This window comes from Balaenoptera borealis (assembly GCF_965194805.1).
Source record: "Balaenoptera borealis genome assembly, chromosome: 10".
NCBI classification, from domain to species: domain Eukaryota; kingdom Metazoa; phylum Chordata; class Mammalia; order Artiodactyla; family Balaenopteridae; genus Balaenoptera; species Balaenoptera borealis.
Window position 1 is genome coordinate 117,472,855 of NC_138874.1, and position 24,819 is coordinate 117,497,673.

Here is a 24,819-nt window from a genome sequence, read left to right on the forward strand (position 1 = left end):
GGGGGAGAGTGAGCGAGAGAGAGAGACAGAGACAAAGAGACAGAGAGACAGAGAGGCAGAGAGACAGAGAAACAGACAGAGACAGAGACAGAGAGACGGCAGCCGTGGCACCAGGCCTCTGCACACACTGTGTGAGCTCTTGTCTGGCGACATGCCTGCAGTGTGAGGGCACAGGGGCTGGGCTGGGTGCCCGGGCATGTGTTAAGACCTACTCCCCTGAGTCTGGAAAGCACTGACGCCCTGGAAAGCCCGCTCCTGGCAGCAGGAGGGCTGGGTGGCGGCCGGGGGGAGGTGAGGGCAGCGTGTGGATGGCTCTTTCGTGGTCTGGGGGAGGCTAGGGAGGGCCACGGATGCACGGGCACGGGCCAGGAGACGGGACTGCGGCGCCTGTGGCATGTGGGTGTCGCTCACAGCCCCCCACCTCCTTCGGCCACCTGTGCACCCTCTGGCGCCCCATTCCCGGCCCCTGGGAGCCCTTCTGTGCCCGTGCGCCTCTGCATCCCCCTGGGGCCCAGCCTGGCCGCTTCCCTTCAGCAGCCACACGGCCTCCTCGGCCCCCTCCCAGGCCGCGCTCCCTCTTCAGTCTGGTCTGTACACACCTGTCCCCCCGCCTAAGACAGAGAGCTGAACCTCCCAAGGCTGTGCATTTTTTATACCTTTATTAGGGCTGCTTCTCTCTCTGGAGTTCTACAAAGAAAGTGCCAGCCTGTCTGGTTCTGTAACTTTGCCCCATCCTCCCAGGGAACAATTCTGAACCCGCCCGGAGACAGAAGCACCCGTCTGAGGCCCTGGGAGCCGCTGACGCTGCAGCTGAGCTGCCACCTCTGGGGAGGGAGGGACGCACACACGGGTGGCTCCGCTCTGTCCTGGGTTTTTCGCGAGGGCATCCGTCCTCATGGGGGACAGAGCCCAGGAAGAAAGCCACAGCTGAGCTGGGGGAGGAGGCAGGAGCCTGGGGCTTCCAGAAGTTGGCACTGGAGGGGGCGGGGGCCGGGGGGAGGGTCCAAAGACCTGTGCTCAGGGGCAGAGCAGGCTCAGGAACCCAGCAGCCAGTAGCAGGGGCCTGAGGGGCTGAGCTGAGAGCTGAGCTTCCAGGCTGGAGTCAAGCCTCTCTGAGGGGGCCGGGCGAACCCCAGGCTTCCAGTGAGACCCCGGAGAGGCCACAGACACCTGCAAGGCCCACACCGAGGAGCGGGAACCAAACAACCAAGCGGGTCGGGGCCCTGGGGCACCATCTGTCTGCCTCTTAGAACAAAACCGAAGCCCCCAGCCTCTCCAGGGCTCCCGTCCACACGCACATCGAGAGGCCGGCTCAGAAACAGAAGGGGCCCCCCAGCCCAGGAGGAAAAAGAGCCAGCGGTTATGAGAAACGGAGGCTCTAACACACTCTGATGAAGGAGCTCGAGAAACCAGAGGAGCAGACAGACAAAGGACGTGAAGGACAGACCTCCAGCAGAGCTGGATCTGCACATGGGAGTTGGACGGGCGCTCTAGAACAGGCTTCAGCACAGACAGGTCCCTGCCTCCCGGAGAGAAGTGTCTCAGCGGGGGCGCGGAGTTGGGGGGCTGCTTCTCGGGGGAAGAGGCCCCACAGGTGCAGTGGGCCGGGCAGGTGTGGCCTCACCTGGAAGGCCAGGTACGCCTCTGACAGGAGCAGCCGCGCAGGCTGGTACAGGTCCATCTCCAGCAGGACTTCAGCCTTGAGGGTCCACAACTGCGGGAAGGACATTCCATCCAGGCCCCTGCCGGTCTCTCCGTCTATCTTCAAAGTCTGTAAGACATGCAGACCCGCGGGTGCTGCGTGGGTGCAGGGCCCGTACTGTCGAGCAAGGTTGCCCACCGGCCCCGCACCCGCCGAGCCCAGCCCCCGCTCCGGTGCCCGTGGACGGGCTGTCCCCGGGAGGTCTGTCTCTCCTCACCCACCAGGCCCACCAAGCAGCCCCGGGTGCAGGTGGCTCGCCTGGCCTGTCCTGCGGGAGGGCTCTGCGTGCTCCAGGGCCCGGCCATCTCCCCCCACGAAGGGGGTCCCAGGTGTGGCACTCCCATGGTAACAAGTGCTCCTGACCTCGGAGCATGGCGGTGGGGATGGTTAGTTCCTTTACGGGCAAGCCCATGCGAGGCGAGCCCACCACCGGACGGGGTCGGGGGCGGGCCGGTGGGCGCTCAGACCTCCTGGCCGCCCTGGCTGCGAGGGCCTCGCCCTTTCCCCCTTCTGGTTGGTGCGGCAGCTCTCCCCGGGGGGGCACCCGCTGCTCCCAGCCCGTCCTCTCTGAACTGCAGCTCAGGCCCTACAGTCCCATCCCCCCTGGGGACTGCCAGGGCCCGCAGGGAGGAGACACATCCCAGCAATCCCTGGATTTCCCAGGAAACCTGGCACCAGGATTTGGAGGCAGCAGGCAGTTAAGACAAGTCCGAGCTCAGTGGCTGGAGCGTGGCCTGTCACTGCCCCCGCTGGGCTAGGAACCAAGGTGCTTCTGCAGAGCAAGGCTACCTTATCCTTTGCTACGAGGGGCTTCATCTCTGCTTGCTGGGCTGGAGTGGGGGGCTCGCTCAGTGTTGGCAGACTTTCTTCTAGTAGAGGTTCCTTATTTTTCTCCTTTTTCAAGGCAATTTCTTTTCTGCAGCTAATATAAGTAAAACAGGCATTATGCCAAAGAAAAAATACAATGGCCAGAGACACCTGAAAATGTTCAATTTCAGTAGTAATCAAAGAAATACAAATGAAAATAGCTACAAGAAGCCTCTATTCACTCACGTGTTTACAAAGATTTTTTTTAAATTCCCATGGTTTAGCAGCATATATGACTCCCAAATTTCCACTCCTAGCCCATTCTCTCTTCCAAACTCCAGGCTCATGCATCCAGCTACTCATTTGACATCCCGACCTGGATGTTTAACATGAATCTCAAACTTACGTCCAGGCCAGAACTCCACCCCATCTGGAAAGGCAGCCCACAGAGGCCCCTGCCCAGCTCCTGCTTCCTGTGGGACCCTCCTTCCCCGTGTGCCCTCAGGATGCCACCTCCTTCACCCCTCCCGCTCCACCTGGACCCCTGCACACGCTTGGTGCTCCGTGTCCCTCCCTCATGCAGCCCCAGCCCGGGAGATGCCCACACACGGGAGGGCAAGTGAGGAATGAACTGCCCCTGCTGCCCAGCCGTGGTGGGAGACGGGGCCTGGGGCCCGAGGAGACGCGGCTGAGAGCAGGGTGGGTGCCTGAGCACAGCAGGGGGAGCTCCACGGCCCCAGCTGACTTACCTCGCCTGCTCCACTGCGCAGATGTAGGCGTGCCCGACCACCTCCTCGTGGAAAGCGGCCGCTTCCCTCAACTTCAGATCAGAACAAACCAGGGCAAGTCTAGGGGGGGGGCGAGAGGAGCATCAGCCCTGAGTCGGGCTGCCCTGGGCTCAGCCAACTTGATACAAGTTGGTAAACGGGAAAAGGAAAGGATAATCTGAGGATATTTTCTATAAGTTGTAAAGCTAAGCCAAATTACTAGGGAAAAATAACAGATGGCTCCATCAACTTTCAGGTAGAGCACATTTCTACACTCATTCATATATTTTACTCCATACACATTTATAGTCTCAGGGTCATCTTTCGAGGTCAAGACAAGGCACAGTGGGTGGGGCTCTGACCCATTACAACTTTAAGCAAACAAGCTCTGCTTTGATTCTTGTGTAAAACAGTTGTATTGTGAAATGATTTCAAGTTTCCAGAGAAGTTACACAAACACTACAAAGAATTACTACATCCTTCACCACCCAGGTTCTCTCTCTCTCTCAATTTTATATATGTAAAAATCTATTAAAATTTTATATAAAAATATAAAAATTGTATATATAAAAATTATTTCCTGAACTATATATAAACTTTCATATATAGTTCAGGAAATAATTAAAAATTATTTACACATAAATTTTATATAAAATTTATATACATAAAATGTTTTCCTGAACTATTTGAGAGTAAGCTGAAGACACAATGCTCCTTTTTTCTACTTATTCTACTTCAGTGTGTATTTCCTTGGAATAATCATATTCTCTTAAGAACCAGGTAGAAATTTTAAAACTAAAAATACTATTTTTATGTTTAAGTATTCTGATTTATTTGGCTTTACAAATCTTAGGGACTTTATTATTTATATAAATAGTCAACTACAGAATTAATATTTTAAAATCTTATTTGTTTTTATATTGCTTTGGGAAATATTCACTTTAGCCACTAAATGTCTCCCAGCTCCCTGGAAAATAAAGCAGGTGTACCAACCGGAGGTGGTAGAGGTCCTTGAGGCTCTTGCTCTCGACCACGGAGGCTGCAATGAGTGCCCCCAGCTGCAGGACCGGGATGGTGAGCTCGTGAAGGAACACCTTCTGCAGGGCCTCGACCAAGTGGTCCAGATAGTATAAACTGTACGTCTACATCAATACACAGCAAACATGTAAGGTCAAAGATGGGGGAAGGGTAGGCCCCCAGCTCCCAGGGTCTTCCCTACAGGAACTCCGTGCACACAGTGCCACGCACACACGGGTGCTGAACCGGTGTCTGTTGAGGGAAGGAGTGATGTGCTCTCTGCCTCCTTTCCTTCAGTTCATGGCTTTCAGCTTGTCGTGTGCAACCTCCTGGAATCTTCAGCACCCAAGCATAAAGATGCTCACAAGAAAAATCCATCTGCTTTCATTCAAATTAATGTCTTTGTTTCATGTCTTTATATACACATACAATTGCTTTCAAATTTAATATAGACAGAGACAAACTAATACTTCTTATAATGTCAGACTAGGTTTGATAAAACAATTATTCTTCAGTAGAAAATTAGAGAAGTTGGATGAGCTATTTTAAAAATCTGCTTAAATCTTGAGAACGAAAAATGGAGCTGGGGGAATCAGGCTCCCTGACTTCAGACTATATTACAAAGCTACAGTAATCAAGACAGTTTGGTACTGGCACAAAAACAGAAATATTGATCAATGGAACAGGATAGAAAGCCCAGAGATAAACCCACGCACATATGGTCACCTTGTCTTTGATAAAGGAGGCAAGCATATACAGTGGAGAAAAGACAGCCTCTTCAATAAGTGGTGCTGGGAAAATTGGACAGATACATGTAAAAGTATGAAATTAGAACACTCCCTGACACCATGCACAAAAATAAACTCAAAATGGATTAAAGACCTAAGTGTAAGACCAGACACTATCAAACTCTTAGAGGAAAACATAGGCAGAACACTCTATGACATACATCACAGCAAGATTCTTTTTGACCCAGCTCCCAGAGAAATGGAAATAAGAACACAAATAAACAAATGGGACCTAATGAAACTTAAAAGCTTTTTCACAGCAAAGGAAACCATAAACAAGACCAAAAGACAACCATCAGAATGGGAGAAAATATTTGCAAATGAAGCAACTGACAAAGTATTAATCTCCAAGATTTACAAGCAGCTCATGCAGCTCAATAACAAAAAAACGAACAACCCAATCCAAAAATGGGCAGAAGACCTAAATAGACATTTCTCCAAAGAAGATATACAGATGGCCTACAGACACATGAAAGAATGCTCAACATCATTAATCATTAGAGAAATGCAAATCAAAACTACAATGAGATATCATCTCACACCGGTCAGAATGGCCATCATCAAAAAATCTAGAAACAATAAATGCTGGAGAGGGTGTGGAGGAAAGGGAACTCTCTTGCACTGTTGGTGGGAATGTAAATTGATACAGCCACTATGGAGAACAGTATGGAGGTTCCTTAAAAAACTACAAATAGAACTACCATACGGTCCAGCAATCCCACTACTGGGCATATACCCTGAGAAAACCATAGTTCAAAAAGAGTCATGTACCAAAATGTTCATTGCAGCTCTATTTACAATAGCCAGGACATGGAAGCAACCTAAATGTCCATCGACAGATGAATGGATAAAGAAGATGTGGCACATATATACAATGGAATATTACTCAGCCATAAAAAGAAATGAAATGGAGGTATTTGTAATGAGGTGGATGGAGTTAGAGTCTGTCATACAGAGTGAAGTAAGTCAGAAAGAGAAAAACAAATACAGTATGCTAACACATATATACGGAATCTAACGAAAAAAAAAGCCATGAAGAACCTAGTGGCAAGACGGGAATAAAGACACAGACCTACTAGAGAATGGACTTGAGGATATGGGGAGGGGGTGGGGTGAGATGTGACAGGGTGAGAGAGTGTCATGGACATATATACACTACCAAATGTAAAATAGATAGCTAGTGGGAAGCAGCCGCATAGCACAGGGAGATCAGCTCGGTGCTTTGTGACCACCTAGAGGGGTGGGATGGGGAGGGTGGGAAGGGGGGAGATGCAAGAGGGAAGAGATATGGGAACATATTGTATATGTATAACTGATTAACTTTGTTATAAAGCAGAAGCTAACACACCATTGTAAGGCAATTATACTTCAATAAAGATGTTTAAAAAAAAAAAAAATCTGCTTAAAAGCACTGAAGAGTGAACAATGCAGGCAAAAACGCCTGGGCCGAGACATGGAAGAAGATGTGAACTGAGAGATGTGAACCTGGCATATTGGGATACACGTGTCCTGGAATGTCTGCTGACAGCAGAGGCAGCTGAGAGCCTGAACGGCACCTCTGGCTTTTCCTTTGCAGGTGGAGTTGAGGGCCCACTGAAGGCTAATGCCCCGACTGGGTCCCCAGAGCCCATACCTGAGGCTTAAGGGCAATGAAGTAAAACAGCCCTGTCAGGGCTTACATCCCAGCCCAGTGGTATTTGCGTGGCCTGGAAAGCGTGTGGTTTTTTGAGAGACTAATAATTGATCATTCCTGGTGAGGCTGCTCAAGAAAGAGAGTGGGGGGAGACACAGAAATATTTATAGATTCTACAGACACTAAAAGATAATAATAGGATATTAAGAACCACATTATGCCAATAAATTTAAAATTTTATATTAACTGGAAACATCCTAGAAAAACACAACCCACCAACATTACAAAAGAAATATAAAATCTGAAGCGTTCTGTAACTATTAAGTAAATTGGATCCATATTTTAAAATCTTCTCAAACCATTAGGGAAAAAAATCAATTAAAATAAGGAAAGAGAAAAAACCATTATTTGATAGATGGAGAAAAATATTTGATAAAAATCTATAGCCATTTGTGATTAAAACTCTTAGCAAATAGAAACAAAGGAACTTCCTTAATCAATAAAGAATACCTATAAGCACCTACAGCAAACATCGGTGACACTGAGTGACATGCTGAAACCCCCTTGCTAAGACAGGGAGCAAGATACGGCGGTATCACCGTCTCTGTTCAGCACTGGGTCGGTGGCAGCCAGTGGAATAAGGAGATAAAAAGTGTAATGATCGGAAATGAGGAAAAATGTTTGCGGACGCAATGCAGACTCTGTGTATACACATAAAATCAAAAGAATCTACAGATCGACTACCAAACTTATCTAGAAGTTAACTAAACTGATGGCTGCAAGGTCAAGATGAAAACAATTATATTTCTAGATTTCGTCTGGAGTTTAAAAAAATGAAACAAAAAAGGTATATTTATAACAGCAGCACAAACGTCAAATACATAGAAACAAATCTAATGTGTGTAACCTCCACGCATAAAGCTCAAATCCATCATCGAGAGAAGTTGCAGGAGACCTACATCAACAGGGAACTAGAATGTGCTCACCGATTGGAATATTCAACGTGGCAAAGACGTCAGTTCTCCCCCTAACCTAAAACTTGTCTCGAGATTCAATGCAATCACAGCCAAAACTCCACCAGGGTTTCCGGTGGAAGCCAACAAGCTGACTCTAAGAGACACATGGAAACACATGGACGATGGAAAGGACATCCGAGACCTTCCTGGATAACAAGGTCGGGACATGCTCTCTCCCAAGCAGTCAAGGTGACGAACCTCAGCAGCTCTGACAGGGAGGTGTTGGTGCAGGTGTGGACGCCTGATTCATGACAAGCGTGGCAAAGAAGCCAGGCAAACGATGTTTCAATAAGTGGTGTCAGAACATTCAGATATCCAGATCGGAGCGCTCAAACCCGGATCCTTCACCTCACAACACACACATGAACCAATTTCAAGTGGATCGAAATCTGACATGTAGAAGTATAAAGATTTTGGGAAAATATCCTAAGAGAACATTTTCATGACCTTTGGGAAGGAAAACATTTTTTTTTAAACAGGACACAACAAGGCACTAGTCATAAAGGGAAAGATTAATACTTTTTAGTACACTAAAACTTGGAATCTGTATTCACGAGAAGACCTCAAGACAGTCAAGGCACAGAGTGGAGGGTGACCTGCTGTCATAAACTGTCAAAGTGTTTTTTCCAGGAGAGATAAGGAACTCCTTCAATTCAACAAGGAAAAGACAGAAGGCTTAATAAAATGTGGGCGACCGATTGCACAGGCAGGCCACGAAAGAGGACACTCAAGTGGCCCAAAGGCGCTGAGAGGCGTTCGGCCTCGCCGTAGTCAGGGAGTGTCCGGCTGAGCCCAGTGACAGGCCCACGCCCCCCAGACGGCCAGGTGAGAAGGCGGGCCTCACTGGCACGACCGCTGCCGAAGGCAGTTTGTCAACATGCTGTAGTTGGAGATACACGTGCTCCGTGACCCAGAAACCCCGCTGCTGGTGTGCCCTCCAGACACGTGGGCACGTGGGCCCTGAGACATCTGTAACAGGCATGATGGAAACAGCCCTGTGCCTCCCGTGGCTGAAGGACAGACAGGCCGTGGTCGAGTCACCAGACGGAATACTCGACACCGACAATGTGAACACATCCAGACACACGAGGCAGCGCGGAGGATTCCCGCAGACGCCGCGCTCCAGGGAGAAGCCAGCCACGGGCGGTTAGAGGCCGAGGGTCTCTATTTCCACAAGCACAGAAACCAGGCAGGTGCGGGGCTGGAAAACAGCCCCGAAGTTGCCCGGCGCTAGCCCTGCAAGCCGCGCGCAGGTGTGATCAAGGTCAGGGTGCCGAGCGGGGGAGGTTGCCCTGGATGATACAGGCGGGCCCCACGTGTCATCGTATGGGCCCCTGTACGTGGGAGATGAGACACAGACACAGCGGAGAAGCCACGTGACAACGGAGGCGGGGGGCGGGGCTGACGCGGCCACAAGCCCAGGAGCCCCCAGGAGCTGGAAGAGGCAGGAAGGACCCTCCCTTGGGGCCTCCAGAGGGAATGTGGCCCCGCCGACATCTTGACTTCAGCCCAGTGATACTGACTTTGAACCTGTGGCCTCCAGAACTGTGAGGGAACACCTTCCTGCTGCTTTAAGCAGCTGGTTTGCAGTGGCCTGTCACAGCCGGGGGGCACTCCCAGGCACGGCTGAATTTCATGGTCAGGAGTGTGACCCGTGAGCGTGAGGAAAAGTCCCCCAGGCGCTGCAGGTGCTCGGGGAGGGGCAGGACGCCAGGGACGGGCCTGTGGGAGGGCCTGGGGGCTCATGCCCAGGAGGCCCTTCTTCACAATTCCCCGACCAGAGCCCTGTTTCTGTGCGTCCCTCTCTGGTCCCACTTCACACCGGGAAGCGTCAGCTGTGACAACAAGCCAGGAGGCAGGACACGGACACAGGCCTGGGACGGCATCTTCAGGTCCACTCACCGGCTTCTGGAGAGTTGACGGGTTGACGGCAAAGTTGCTCTGATCCTGTTTAAATACTGCTATGGCTTCTTCGGGGCAAGCGTAGGAAGCCCACTCTTCTATGCTTGCTGGTACGTCTTCAAGGCGTTTGCCAGGAGTGGGGCTTTGAAACTGCAAAGCAGGAAGCCAGGCTCTGCTTTAGGGGGTGGAGCTGGAAGCAGACACCCAGGTGGCCCCACGGGAAAGGACGGGTCGGCAGCGCCTCTGGGGACGTGCGTGGCGCCCTCCCTGGGCTGCCAGTCCGACGGCGAGCCACGCCGGAGCCACACGTGTCTCCACTTCCCGGAGAGCACAGTGCTGGGGGAGGGAGGCGGGGGCGTCCCCAGTGGGGACAGTGAGGCGGGACAGCCGGGAGGGGTGCTGCCGCGAGCACAGCCCCGGACACGGGCAATTCCTCCGGTGACAAGGTGACGTGCAGCACAGGCCCCCAGTGGATGGAGAGAAGGTGCTGTCCCGCCCCGCATGGCCAGGGCCCAGATGCACCTGGGCGGAGGGAGGGACCCGCTCTGGGAACGCAGATGACAGATCACAAGGGAGAAGCCAGACCCTCCCCGTGTCACCTCCTAACACCCAGGGCAGGGGGACCAGAACCGCTGGCTCCACTTCCCGGGGGGGAAACCGGACGGAGCAGCCGGGACGGCCCTGCCCTCTGCTGCCCAGCCTCTGGGACGAGGAGCCTCGAGGGCGGCTGGGGCAGAGCCTGGCCCCCCGGGAGGGCACGTCACCTGCTTCGTGTCCCTGCCCTTGTCCTTCTCTCTGCCCTTGTCCTTCTCTCTGTCCTTGTCTTTTTCTCTGTCTTTGCTCTTTTCCTTCTCCTTTTGAAGCAACAACGAATGTGAACTCGCTGCTGCTGGAATTCTACTTTCTGAAATTGACTTTCCTGCTGTTAATAAAGAAACCTGGGAAAAGAAAATCCGAATTTGCAGCACTGATAACAGAAGCGGGTCCCCCTCCTCCCATGCACTCAGATATGAGGGCAGGTCGGGAGGGAGTGGCCAGGCCATGAGCCACCCGGCGCAGAGGTGGCGGCAGTGCCCCTTGGTGGGTGGACACGCGGCCGCCCTCCTCTGCACTCGAGGGGCTTCCTCCAGGACCCTGGGCCTGCGGGGACGCACAGCTGACCCTTAAGAAGAGCTTGTCAGCACCATAAAATGAATTAATGTCTCTAATGAAGAACACACTCAAGTGACTTTTAGCGGTTCTCAAAGAATCGCAAAGAGTCGCTGCATGGTGGGTGGTGGGTGGTAGTGGCCTGGGGCACCTTTAAGTCCCAGGACGGCCTTCCCAGCCCTTCCTGCTGCCAAAGGGCGATGGCCCTGTTGTCCCCAGCACGTGGCCGGGGGCAGGGTGCAAACCTGCCCCCAGAAGAAAGGCCTGTCCTGCCAACACTGTCCTACGGGGCGGGCACCGACGGCGGGAGGTCCCTGAGAACAAGAGTCGACCAGGAGCTGCCCCGGGGGCCCCGTAAAGAGGTGGTGAGAAGGAGGGCAGCTCGGAGGCCGTGCGGAGGGGGCATAGAGAAGGTTCTGGAAGCCCAGTGGCAGCGCGGTGGAAAGACAGGGTTCTGGGGGTGGTTGGGCAAAGGCGCTGGGGTGAGTCTTGGAGAGGAGGGGCCACTTCGTAGGGAGCAGCGAGGCCCTCTCTCCTCCCCTGAGTCCCCAAAGCAGGGCGGGTGCTGCTGGGAAGGAGGGGAGGGGGACGCTGTGCCGGGAGAGACGCAGGACCTGTGTAAGTGCAGGTTCCCGCGGCCTCACCTGCCAGATGCGGCGGAGAAAGGTGTAGGCCATGAGGCAGTAGTCCTGGTGGCAGGCGGCGCTCGGGGTCACCACCAGGGCCAGCAGCGTGTAGGCGCGGGCCAGCGTCTCAAGCTGCCGTACATTCCGAAGCTTCTCCAGGGAGGGGGGCCCCGAGTCCTTGGCCCCCGGGCCCTCCGGGGCCGCCGGAGTGGACACCTGCTCTTCTGGAAGACAGGGTGCCGCTGGGTGTCCTCCCTGCCCGCCCCCTGCGCCCGCCTGGTCCCCAGAGGCCCCTGTCACCCGGCCTGGGGTTGAGACTCTTCCAGGGGGGGCGCAGCCCTCACAGGGGCCAAGGGCACCATCAGGGATGGGCCTCCCAGGGTTCCCCCAGCGGACACGACAGGTCCACCCACAGGGACGCCGCGCCCACCGTCGGGGCTGTGAGGAGACGCTGCCCCAGGCCGGGCTGGGGGCCTGGGCTCTGGGGTCTACTTAGAGTCTCCTCCCCACCATGGGTCACCCTAGCCGGTCTGAGCTGGGCGTCTGGCTGCACCCAGACAGGGCTGGCCGTCGAGTGGACGTGTCCTCGAGCCTCCGGCACGTGCGGAAGGGAGGCGGCCCCTCTCCTGGGGCCCTGAGCTCTGCAGGCCCAGGAGGAGGCTGCTTCGGTGCCGGGAAGGTCGGCCCGCTGTTCCGAGGCGCCTCTGCTGCCCGGAGCACCCATCCGACTGGAGTTCTGTCCCGCCTTTCGGTGACAGCTCTCACGCCGGACCCAGACAGGGGACCAGAGGGGCTGCCGGGCGGCTGCCGCCCTCCCTCCGCCCATCTGGCAGCTGCTCCCACCACCTCCCTATCACCCCTGGGCTGGGCCTTCCTGGTGGATGTGCTCTGATGGAGGGGGAGGGCCAGCACCCGGGGAGGCGGGGCCCTGACCTCGCCAAGTCCACAGGGCACTGGCCTGGTGGGGGCGTCGCAGGGACAGCGGAGCCCAGGAGCCCCTCGCGGCGGGCGGCCCCTCCCCCAGCCACTGTGCCCCTCGCCTGTGGCCCCCGCGCCTGTGGCCCCCGCACCTGCCGGCTCAGGGGAGCCCCTGTCGGGCTGCATCCTCAGCAGGATGTCGATCGCCCACTTCAGGTGGAAGATCACGTCTTCAAGAGGAAACTGTTTGTGGTACAGCCACTCGCTGAATTCCATGATGTAGTCAACCTTCTGCCACTCACTCTCTGGCTTCTTTGGGGTTAAACAGAAAAGGATGGTAAAGACACACACCTGCCACTCAGCAGCCCGAGAACCACAGTGCAGGTGTTGTGTGCCTCCACCTTCTAGAAACACAGGGGCTCCTTCTCACCCGTCTCTACCGTCACGAGACCACCAGGCTCAGCAAGACCTCCCACGTGCAGCGGGCAGCAAGACCAAAGCCAGGCGAGTGTCCCCGGCCTCTGCTCCCCGTGGACGCCCCGCCGCCTGCCCGCCGGGCCCCTCGCAGGCCCCGCGTGTCCCTCCCGCCTCCGGGGCACGCCGGCCTGAGGGGCTCTCTGCCGGCACTCCACCGTCAGCCCCGGGTCTCCTCCGGCACTCGGAGGTGTGGACGGTTCTGTGGCTCCCAGGGCTCGGAGGGCAGGGAAGATGCTGCACCGTCCCGAGTCAGAGCCCGTATCGCTCGTCAGTCATCACCGCACGAAGGGAGGACGCTGCCCCCCCCGCCCCCCCGAGAGCGGAGCCGGCCTGCCTTCCACTTGCCGGGCCCCAGGCCCCACGCCCCACACCTCACGCCTCACACGCCAGGAGGAGGAGGGTGTGCAGCCGGAGGTGCAGGAGGTGAGGGAAGGGGCAGGTGGCGGTGGGACACGCAAGGTCAGGGGGGACTCTCCCCAGGACACTGCTTGACGTCACCAGGGAGGGAGGGGCGTGGACGGGGCATCCCAGCCCTGAGTGGGGTCCTCCCCCCTCATTAGGAGCGGCCCTGAGAGGTGGGGGCCTGGAAGCCAGGTGACAGATGACCATCAGTGCAGAGGAGGGGTCAGATGCGGCCTCAGAATGACTGTGACCATGTGGTCACGGGTGGCCTTGACAAGAGCTGTGCAAGAGAGATGACGGGGACAAGGTAGGTGGAAGAGAGAATGGTCATCGTTTCAACAACGGTGCTGGGAAAACCAGGCAGCCACAGGCTGCGGAAAGGAGCAGGACCCCTACCTCACACCAAACACAAGGCTGAACTCAAGACGGATCAAAGACTTAAATGTAAGAGCTAAAACTATGAAACTCTTGGAAGAAAACGTAGAAGTCTTCGTGACCTTGGATTACACTTTGGTTTCTCAGCTACGATGCCATAAGCATAAGCAGCAGCAGAAGAAAAGAAATAGGTAAGTTGGACTTCATCAAGACTATACACTTTTGTGCTACAAATGACATCATCAAGAATACGAGAAAGTAGTTGAAAAGACAACCCACAGAATGAGAGAAAATATGTACAAATCATATATCTGATAAGGGACTTGTATCCAAAATACATAAAGAATTCCTACAACTCAGCAATAAACAGACAAGAAACCAAATTGTTTTTAAAAAAGGGCAAAGGATCTGAATAGACATTTCTCCAAAGAAGATGCACAAATGGCCAATTAGCACATGAAAAAAATGCTACTAGTTACTGCGTTAGTTACTAGGGAAACGCAAGTCAAACCACGATTCAAATAGCTAAACAGAGCCATCACATGACCTGGTAGTTCACTCCCAGGTATGTGCCCAAGAGAATAGCGGTAACGTGTCCGTGCAAACACTTGCACACGGATGTCTCCAGCAGTCCCGTCACAAGAGCTCATAAGTGGAAGCAACACAGAGGCCCATCGGCACAACATCCATCCACACGATGGAAGATTATTCAACCACCAGCAGTGAAGCCCTGACATGCGCTTCAACAGATGGAGCTCGGACGTGACGTCCAGGGAGGGCAGCCGGACGCAGAGGACCCACCTCGTCTGGTTCCATCCGTGTAACGCTGGCTCACTGGGGCTGGCGGGGGTGGGGGGAGGGACATAGTGCCCACGGACCTGGGTTTTGGGGGGCTGGTGAAATGTTCTAAAATTGATTGTGATGATGGCTGCATAACCCTGTGAATTTACTATAAAGCACCTTGTACCCCTAAGATAAAAGAAACGAAGGAAGGAAGGGGCAGAGAGCCTTTCCACGGAGTCTGGGCAGAGGGTTCCGGCAGCTCGGCTCGGCCAGCAGCCGCCCTGTCCACAGCACCGCCTGCTCCCCGGCACAGCTGCCTGGCCCCAGGAATCCTGGCCTGGGCTCCAGGCGCGAGATGCAGGGGCACCCACGGCCACTTGTAGTGGACCCAGGCCTCTGCTTGACCGCTGGGTGATGACCACAGGGCCAGCGATGGAGCCTGTGTTTGGACCCCTTCCCGGGTGACACCCCAACCCTGGAGCTCTCAGAAACCTCGGTGGGATCTGCTCCACGAGGGGAGACATTCTGCTCAACAGAAAAGCCCATCAGGTGCCTGCCGCAGGGCACGTCTTTGGGGCGGCTTCAGTCCCACCGTCAAGGGGCCTTCTTTGCCCCGAGGCAAGTCCCACAAGCTCTGCATCACATCAAGGTGCCCGCCCTCCCCCAAATCTCCAAGCGCGTCGAGAGGAACATGTGTCTTAGCTTCTCGGGGGGGGGCTGTCCCCAAGACCCTGAAACCCCAGAGGCTGCAGAGCCCCGCGGCCCACCCCCTGCCCTCCCCACACAGTCTCACGAGGCCCACGTCCCTCACGTGGGAGGACAGGGTCCGTCTGCCGCCCCGGCTCGTGTCCCGCTGCCCCCATCTTCCTTCCAGGCCTCCCGAGGGGCAGGGCTTCGCTCTGCACCGCCCCCCCGCCTTCCCGCCCCCGGGGGCTTCATCCGCAGATACACGGTCAGTCAGAGCCAGACCTGCAGGGCCTGGATGGCGTGGTGGTAGCAGGTCAGCTCCCCGGGGACACTGTTGGAGTTGAGGGCCAGGCGCTGCCACATGTGTGCCAGATACTCCTCACTCTGGTCTTTGAATTTCTGAATTTCCATCATAAAGTTCTGGCCGAGTCTAGCCTTCACGATGACCATATGTTTGAAAATCAAGCTGAAGAAAAGTAAAAGAGAGAAATTAATGCTTGAATGGTAAAAATCGTAACTATATAGAATGCACACAAACTAAAGTATTTGTGCATGTTCCTACTTACAAAGAGAAAACAAAATGAAACCTGAGTATCTTGGGGGTCTTGTGTTGTGCTGTGTTTTGTTTTTTTCATTTATCATTTGTGTGTGTTGGGCTTAAATCCCCTCCCTTCTTGTGTTGACTTCTTGGTAGGGAAGTAAAGTCACCAGGGGAAAGGGGAGGGTGGGGGGCTGAGGAGGGAGCCGCCCTGTTGGGGGACTGCAGGGGGAGGCATGACCGGGGGTGGGGGGGGGGAGGCACGGGGAGGGGAGGCGCCCCGGGGGGCCTCAGGCGCTCACAGGCGGTGCGCCGTCCGCGGCAGCACCTGCAGGGCCTCATCCAGCACCTTGAGGCAGCCCTCCCAGTCGTCCTGGTCGGCATGGCTGTGGAAGAGCAGGCCGTAGAGCGCGGCCCTCAGCGTCAGGTCATCCTCGGCCCCTGCCGTGGGAGAGGGGGCTCAGGAGGGGCCTGGGAACGCGGGGACGCCGGTTGGGGGGTCTGGGAATGGGGGTGCTGGCAGCTCGAGGTCCACCCTGAGGCCCACAGGACCGGGAGTCCCCCCAGGGAGCACTCGGGACACGGCCGCCTGTCTGGGACGCCCCGGGCCTCCTGCCGCAGAGCCGGACAGCAGGTGGGACCGCGTGGAGATCCAGCCACGTGACCTCGTCATCTGCGTCCCTTAGACACATGCAGAGCTGCCCTTCCAGGGCCGGGCCTCGAGCAGCGGGAATGACTCCTGATCGTGGGAAACACATCAGTCCTTTTGGGACTGAAGGCTCAGGGGCTCCTCCTGAGCGACACCTGCGCTGCTGTCCTCCCTCCCCCACCTGCCTCACCTGCACCAGGTGCCCCCGGCTGCCCCTCAGCCCCACCCCGCCAGGCTTTCTCGGGCCCCGCAGTCCTCCAAGCCCTTTCTCTTTCGGAAACTCCCGTTACTCTTCCGTAATTTTAAAAATAAACAATGGGAGCGTCAGGAAAGAAGAAGCCTCTCCCCACCACCCTCGCCCAGGCCGCTCGAGGGGGCCGCCTCAGCCCCACCGTCCATCAAAGCAGAGCCCCTGCCCCTGGTACCAGACACTCAGCTTGTCCTGTTTTACCTCGTTGACCGTGTAGCTCTCTTTCCCGTTTCTGAATCGTTATAGCAAAGGGGCGAACACGCCCATGGATCCTGCCGGCAGGCTGTCCGGCTGCTGGCTAAGAGGATAGCACCAGCTCACACCACTCGGGGCCTGAGGGCTCACTGCGGCCCCCCACTGCCAGCGCTGGCACGGGATACAGGTGCCCAGGAGCAGGTGGATTTAGGCACGTGACCAGATACACTGGTCAACGTCTGACACTTGGGAACCACGTGGGTTCCGTAGCGTGCTTTCCTCCTCTCATCTCGGCCAGGCCAACTCGGAACCACACGCCGGGGTGGTGAGGGCTCTGCACCCCCTGGTTGGCAGCAGGGGCACATGCCCCTGGACGTGGCAACCCCGCTTGCCAGAAATTCCAGACGGTGCCTCAGACGAGGAGGGAGAGACTGCCCGTGCGAGTTCAGCTGCTGAGCCTTCGGGGTCATTTGTTACTGCAGTGTGGCATCTCGTAACCTGACTAATGCGACTGCTCATGCATTATAGAAATGGATCATTTAGCTGCCGAATTTGATGCCAGTACTTTCCCAGTGTTTACTTTTTAATTTTCTGCATTTCTCATTATTTAAATTTCCATGTATTTTGAAAGTGTGCCTCTTTGATCACTCTAAACTTTAGGCAGTAATCTTTCCTCAAAACATTGCTTTGCTCAATTCTACTTTCTCATTTTCTCCTACGATTTGACTTGCTCAAGCTGCTAACCCCTTTAGCTATCTGAGTATGTTTCAGCACGTGGAGCAAAGCGTCACGGGCTCCACGCGCTCCGGGCGGCGCCGGGGCCCCAAGCAGCCGGCTCCTCACCGGGCCTCGCAGGCCTGCGGGTCTGGGCGGCCGTCTGCATCTCCCTCTGGCACCAGCAAACGATCTTCCCTGCGGGGGTCTAGAGTGCAACTCAGTATTTAATTACACATGGTCACATCTTTGTTCGCTATTTTAAATCGAGTTTCTCTCCCTCGTAGACTCTGAGGCACCCAAAGGAGGGGCCACGGCTCTAATCCACACATGCACGCTTCCCAGTACACACCGTGGCCCTTACACTAACAGGGATGATTATTTTTTAGCAGATGATCATTTTTTATTTTAGAAATAAATTATACAATATATTTTTATTTTATTAAGGTCACTACTTTTTTTTCGCAGAAGTATATCTCCACATCTTTATGGAAATGGAAAAGTGTGATTTACCTGTCAGAAAAACCCAGAGGCTAGATTTCAAGGCTGCCTGGGAGGGCGCAGGGTGGCCCTGAACTGGGGGGCCATCTAGGCTTGGGGGGTTTCCTCATGCTTACAGTGGGGGTCCCTCACTGCTCATGAGGAGCCCTCACCCTCACCGTGCCTGCCCGAGTTCAGTGCTGAGCAGGCATTTCCCGTGTTCACTGCCACAACTTCACCTGTTCTGCACAAGGCTCGGGATCTAACAGCACCAGGCCCTGCCCGGCCTCACGCCTGGCGCTCTGTCTGTCCTGCATCTACAAACCTGAGCGAAAACACCCTTCCGTCGTCTCTCCACTTTGGAAGTCGGCTGTGGGCCACTGGTGCAGAAGCAGCGTCTTCCCTTTTTCCTAAAGCAAAAACAAATCAACAATACAGACGTTTGAAAGTTGCAGTTTCTTCTTTCACCAGTTTGTTTTTCATTTGGTTCAGCATTGAATTACGGAAACTGCAGCTAAATTTCTGAAATACTAAGTCACAAAACGTGGAATCACATTTCCCCTGTAAGAGAAGGCACTCCAGTTCAAGGTTCACTACCTTAAAACACACACACACATGCACAGACTAGCCCTGCCAACACAGTCTACGGCTTTTAATGACACGAAGCAGACAAGTCAGTTTTATAGCTTTGAGTCAATAGGATCAAAAGCATATTAGGAAAACTTATGGGACACGGCAAAAGCAGGGTTCAGAGGGAAGTTTATAGCTGCAAATGCCGACATTGAAAAAGAAGAAAGATCTCAAGCCAACAACCTAAGTTTACACCTTAAGGAACTTGAAAAAGAACAAACTAAATCCAAAGTTAGCAGAAGGAAGGGAATGTTAAGGATTAGAGCATAGAAAAATAATAGGAAAAAAAATCAATGAAACCAAAAATCGATTCTCTGCAAAGATCAACAAAATAGACAAACCTTTAGCTAGACTGGCAAAGAAAAGATGAAAGAAGACACAAAGAAAGAAATAACTAAAATCAGAAACGAAAGTGGAAACAGTACTATCAACCCTACAATGATAAAAAGAACTATAATAGAATCCTATTAGCAATTGTCTTCCAACAAATTAGATAACCTACGAGCAATGGAAAAACCCCTTGAAACACTCAAGTTGCCTAAGCTGACTCAAGAAGAAATAAAAAATGTCAACAAACTTCTAACAGTAAAGACTGAATCAGTAATCAGAAACCTTCCAGTTAAGAAAATTCCTGGACCAGATGGCTTCCCAGGTGAATTCTACCAAACATTAAAAAAAAGAAGAATAACACTTATCCTTCTCAATTCTTCAAAAAATTGAAGAGGAAGGAACATTTCCTAACTCATTCTATGAGGCTAGCATTACTTTGATAGGGGGTCCAGATAAAGACATCACAAGAAAAGAAAATTATAGATGAATACCCTTTATGAATATAGATGCAAAAATTCTCAACAAAGTAAGTTGCTGAATTGCAAATCAAATCCAACAACACAGTAAAAATATTATTCACCATGACCAAGTGAGATTTATCGCAGGAACACAAGGGTGGTTCAACATAAGGAGATCAATCAGTGTAACACATCACCTTAATAGGATAAAGGAGAAAACCACACGATCATCTCAATTGATGGAGAAAAGGCATTTGACAAAATCCAAAAACGTTTCATCACAAAATCTCTCAGAAAACTAGGAGTGGTGGGAAAATTCCCCAACACAATAAAGTTATGAAAAACTCACAGCTAGCGTGATACTCAAAGGTGACAGACTGACGCTTTCTCTCTCAGATCAAGGGAGGTCCCCGGGCCACGACCTACCGCACTCCTGGGCGACGGCGGAGGGGGAAGGGGGCCTTACTCCCTGAGGCCCACCAGATGCCTGTCCACCGTCAGGCGAAACCTCCCTGGGCCCTGAGTGGGTCTGTGCCCCCTCCCTCCTCTCCCCTTTCCTACCGGAGCTTTCCAGGTCTGAGTTAGGGTTCCCTCGGGGATGGGGGAGGACAGAGCTGAGCCCTGAGCGCAGCCAGGAGCCGCCCCGCCTGCCCCGCTGGGATCTCACGGGTGTCACCGTCCCCTGCCCCCCATGCAGCCGTCGTGTTCACTGCTTGCGTGGTCCCATGGGGCCCGTCTTTCCTCGGGAACCTCGCCCGCCTTTCTGGAGGCAGGACGTGAGAGGCGGCCCGGAGCGCACCTGCTTTCTGGCCTCCGTCTCGTTGATGATGCTGATGACCCTCCGAGTGGCACTCTTGCACTTCTTCCTGCTGACGGCAGAGGGCAGCAGCGGGAGCCAGGTGTTCCAGAAGTGTCGGGCGGCCAGCATGACCAGGGCGCTGCTCCCCGCGAGGCCCCCAAACCTGGAAGGGAAGGTCTGACCTGGACAGGTGTAGGTGCCGAGGGGAGGGGTGGGGCCCCAAGACGGCTCTGCAGGACCAGGACGGGCTCCGCTCAGGCAGCCCTGCCGTGACCCGCTCACGGCCTCGGCTCCCCGTTCCTCGGGCCCGTCCCGGCTCAGACGCTCAGGGCTGCCGGGAACCCCCGGGGGTGAGGTGGGTGTCACCGCACGGGGCAGGCGATGACCCTGGTCACAGGGCCACTGGGGGAGGGGCCGGCCTCGGGGACAGCCCCCAGCGAGCACCATGGGCCGCAGGCGCCATCATCCCCACCCGCAACACGCACCCCAGACGCGCCGCGCGCACCATGACCCTGGCCTCCGGGGGCCGCAGCCCACCTCGCACTCTCTGTGAAGGCCTCGGCGGCCGTCAGGCGCAGCTGCTTCCGGCCCTTGAGGTCGTCCACGATGCTCCTGCCCTGGACGCAGGCTGCGGCGCTCAGCACCTCTGCCACCAGCTCAGCCTCCACCCTGGAGACAGACAAGCGCCTCGGCTCACCGGAGCCTCCCAGGGGAGGGAGGTGCTGCCGAGAGGGGAGAGCCCTGGGGACCCCCCACCCCGCCCCCTGGAGAGAGCCCTGGGGAGTCCAGAGTAACGTCATGAAAGTCCCCAAACCAGAACTAACTGGCTGAGTCCAGTCAACCCGCAGAACCATGAGACAGAATCATAAGCTGATGTTTGAATGACTAATACGTAGGGTGCCTTGTGCGGCAGCAGCAGTAGCAGAACAAGGCGCCCACCCCAAGCGAGGCCGGGCCCTGCGGGAGCAATGGGGCCCCGTTCCCCATGCCCCAGAGCACGTCTTGTTCAGGGGGCCGAGGCTCTGCGCTGAGAGCTCAGAACGTACAATTTAGACTCAGCAACGTCAAGGGCGCCGTGAGCTCTCTTCTCTCAGCCAAACCGCGGCTTGTGCACATAACAACCGCACGCACGTCCCCGCAACTCGGCTCAGGGGGCACCAGGCTTACTCTAGGAGAAAAGCACTGGTTCCTGGGTAGACCACCCCCCGCCATGGCCCGGGAGGCCCCAAAGCCAGGTACCTGCCTGCGGGAGCCCGTTGCTCCACCACCCTGCCCGTCAGGAGTCTAGGGGAGAAAGAGGCTGTCCCTCGGCCTGCAAGGATCTGCAGGGCACGGTCAAGCTCATGCTCTGGGGGTGAATCGGAGGCTGGCCCCGTCCCCCAGGATGGGCATGCCAACCCAGCGGGAGGTGGAGGACAGCCGAGCCCTGCCTGGGCCCTGGCGTTGCTGTCCTGGAGACCTGGATCTTTAGGGCATGGTCCTTGGGGAGAGTCTGTCAATGACCACTGGGTGATCTGCTGATGGTGACCATCTACATGCTTACGGCTTACTTTGTTCTATCAGCCACTGAGAGAGGAATGTTGAAATCTACAGCTATAATTGTGGCTGTATCTAACTTTTTGCTTCTTGAATTTTGAAGCTCTGCTGTTAAGTGTATGCACATTTAAGATTCTTGCTGATTGAACCCTTTTATCATTGTGAAATGTCTATCTCTGATCCCACATCCTGGGAGCTTTACCACAGCCCCCACAGTGTTCTTGCAACTGGTGCTGCAGACGCCATCTTTCCCCCTCCTTTTACTTTTCACCTGTGTCTTTGTATTTGAAGAGTGTCTCTTGAAAATGGCTTTGAGCTGGGTCTTGCTTTTTGTGTCCAGTTGGATAAACTCTGCACTTTAACTGGAGTGTTGGCCCATTTACATTTAATAGATCTGTTGATGTGGTTGGGTTAAATCTTCTATTTTGCTATTCGCTTTCCTTTTGTCCCATATGTTCTTTCTTTTTTTCCTCCCCTTTTGGACTAATTGAATATTTTTAGTATTCAATTTTATCTTCTCCATTGGATGTCTAGGTATAATTCTTTGTTTTATTGTTTCTGTAGTACTTGCTCTAGAGACTGCAACATACATTCCTAACTAACTAATCACAGTCTACGGTGAATTAATATTATATCACTTCACAGACGGTGTAAGAACTCTCGATATACCCCTATCTCTCCCATTCCCATCCTTTGTGTTATCACTCTCATACATTGTACTTCCACATTTGTTAATAATCCCACAATACAATGTATTTTTGCTTGAAACAGGCGTATGTCTTTTACAGAATTTAAGAACCGAAGGGGGAAAAACCTTTTACGTTCGGCCACACAGTCACCACTTGGGGCGTTCTTCACTACTTCCTGAACTGAGTTTCCAGCTGGTACCATCTTCCTTCAGGCTGAAGAACTTCCCTTAGCATTTCTTGTTCTGTGGGTCTTCTGGGAATGGATTCTCTTAGTTTTAATTAATCTAAAATGGCTTGATTTTGCCTTCATTTTTCAAAGGCTATTTTTGGTGTATATAGAATTCTAGATTGACAGGGTTTTTTTCTTTTTTACCACTTAAGATGGTTTACATTGTTCCTGTTGAGAACTCGCCTCTCATCCCTGTTTCCCTGTGTGTAATGCATCTTTTTCCCCTTCCACCTTCCTTCCAGGGTTTTCTTGTCACCTTGGTCTCCAGCGATTTGACTACAATAAAAATAGGTGTGGTTTCCCTCGTGTATAGCCTGCTTGGAGTTCATTGAAAATCTTGGATCTCTGGGTTGATATTTTTAATTCAATTTGAAACAATTTCAGCTATTACATTTTTGAATATATGTATTCCCACCTCGCCCTCTGGCCTCTGTCCTTCTGAGACCATACCTGCACTTGTGCTGGCCCGTGGGCACTAGCCCACTGGTCCCCAAGGCACTGCTCCTCTGTTTTTCAGGCCTTTCTCCCTGTGCTTCAGTTTCCATAGTGTGCTGACCTGCATTCAGAGTCACTGATCACTTCTCCAGTGTTCAAATGTCAAGCTCTCCCAGTGATATTTCCATGTCAGAGATTGTACTTGTCATTTCTAGAATTTCCACTTAGTTCTTTAATTAGAGTTTCCATTTCTTTGTTGGAATTCACCACCTGTAATTTGCCCATTAAAATCCTTCCTTTCCTTTCTTGTATTTACAATAACTGTTTTAAATCCATCGTCTGCTAATTCCAACATTTGTGTCATGTCTGAGTCGGCTGACTGCTTTTTCTCCTGGTATGGGCCACAGTTTCTTGTTTTTCCACATGCCTGGTGATGGTTGCTGTTATGCTGGGCACTGGGCGGGGGGCGGGGGTGGAGGGCTGTCTTGCTGAGAGTGTGGATTATGTTGCCTTCCTTTAAAGGAAGGTGGGGTTTCCTTCTGGCAGGCAGTGAATTCACCTGTGGCTCATCCTTATCCTACTGAGATTTGGATTAGGCGTCTTAGGGCGAGTCTCGCGTGGCCCTTATAGCCTAGCCCCTAGGGCATGGTCTTCCTGAATGCCCCGGCGGTTCGGCGAGGGCTCCCTGACTCTCCTGGGCCAGCACGGGGCCTCTGGCATCTCTGTCACCCGCTTCTGGCCGGCCTGCGGGATCTGCCCTTCTCTGCCCAGGAACCTCCTCACTCGTCTCGCATCCTGTGGAGTCCAGAGGCCCCAGCAGCCCGGGGTTTGGTCTCTGTCTCCCGCACGCATTTCTTCTGTCTGGGCTCCAGCTCCCGGTGCTGCAGTTTGGGCAGCGCCCCGCGGCCCCAGGCAGAGCGCGAGGGTGCAGGTGGGGCTCACTTCTGACGGCCTCTTCTTGCAAGAAGCGCGGCCTTGGGCCATCTGTTGGCCAATGTCTGGAAGCGGTTGTTTCATGTATTTTGTCACGTTTTACAGTTTTTAAAATAGCACAAGAGTATGAGATCCATTGTGTGTCATGGCCAGAACTGGCAGAAAAAATGACTTTTAAGTTCACATAAAAACCCAGCAGCGATGATGATTATGTTAAATAAAAGTGCTAAACAAAGCAGAAAGGTAATTAATCTCTGTGGGTCTGTTTTAGGGATCTACATGAAATTCCTTATTAATATATATTCCTTTACATTAATACTATAAATATGAACTGATTCTGGTAATTACACACTCAGAGGTGAGAATACTAATTGATTAGTAACTGCACTATTTTTCACCAAGATCTGAAAACTATTTTCACTATTACTGTGAAATGCTATCATAAAAATTACTCTGTGACCAATTCCACACTGAGTTTCTTTACATAACTTGCAAAATAGAAAAAATTAGCATAAAAATTTGAAATATGTATAATTTTTTTAAAAAAAGGTGAATCATCTGCAGTACACGCCACGCGGCTGAAGTTGACCGTGGATCCTGCCAACTGGGGACAGGGTCCAAGGCTCTGAGGGGCCAGCAAGACCACCGTGCAGTCGGCGTCCCCTAGAGAGCCAAGGGCCGCTGGCCTCTGCCTGTCCAGCCTCCTAGCGCCCAGCTCCAGGCCTGGACACAGCCGGCCCTCAGTGCGGGGGAGGAAACGGGGCAGGTCCACAGTCAAACCCGGGTAGGGGGTGACCCCACTGAGAGTAGTGACACCGATCACCACTAGAGGACAGCAGCAGTCTACAAATGAGTTCTCAAAGGTCTTAAGGTGAAAACCAAACTTTTACATAGTCTTGTACGAC

General features: G+C 53.6%; 1 protein-coding gene across 4 annotated transcripts in view; it reads right to left on the minus strand.

The window, feature by feature from the left end:
* CFAP46 (cilia and flagella associated protein 46) overlaps positions 1–24,819 on the minus strand; it is an 89,787-nt gene that overhangs the window by 31,593 nt on the left and 33,375 nt on the right. For 3 of the 4 annotated variants that reach the window (XM_082408567.1, XM_082408565.1, XM_082408566.1), the window contains 13 exons: positions 20,630–20,761; positions 20,093–20,255; positions 18,201–18,285; positions 15,890–16,028; positions 15,332–15,515; positions 12,478–12,637; positions 11,426–11,631; positions 10,397–10,570; positions 9,633–9,782; positions 4,270–4,418; positions 3,259–3,357; positions 2,492–2,624; positions 1,625–1,771 (listed from right to left, as the gene is read on the minus strand). In XM_082408567.1, the coding sequence (XP_082264693.1) occupies positions 1,625–1,771; positions 2,492–2,624; positions 3,259–3,357; positions 4,270–4,418; positions 9,633–9,782; positions 10,397–10,570; positions 11,426–11,631; positions 12,478–12,637; positions 15,332–15,515; positions 15,890–16,028; positions 18,201–18,285; positions 20,093–20,255; positions 20,630–20,761 (1,921 nt within the window). The remainder of the gene's footprint in view (positions 1–1,624; positions 1,772–2,491; positions 2,625–3,258; positions 3,358–4,269; positions 4,419–9,632; positions 9,783–10,396; positions 10,571–11,425; positions 11,632–12,477; positions 12,638–15,331; positions 15,516–15,889; positions 16,029–18,200; positions 18,286–20,092; positions 20,256–20,629; positions 20,762–24,819) is intronic. The other variant, XM_082408568.1, reaches the window with a different exon arrangement.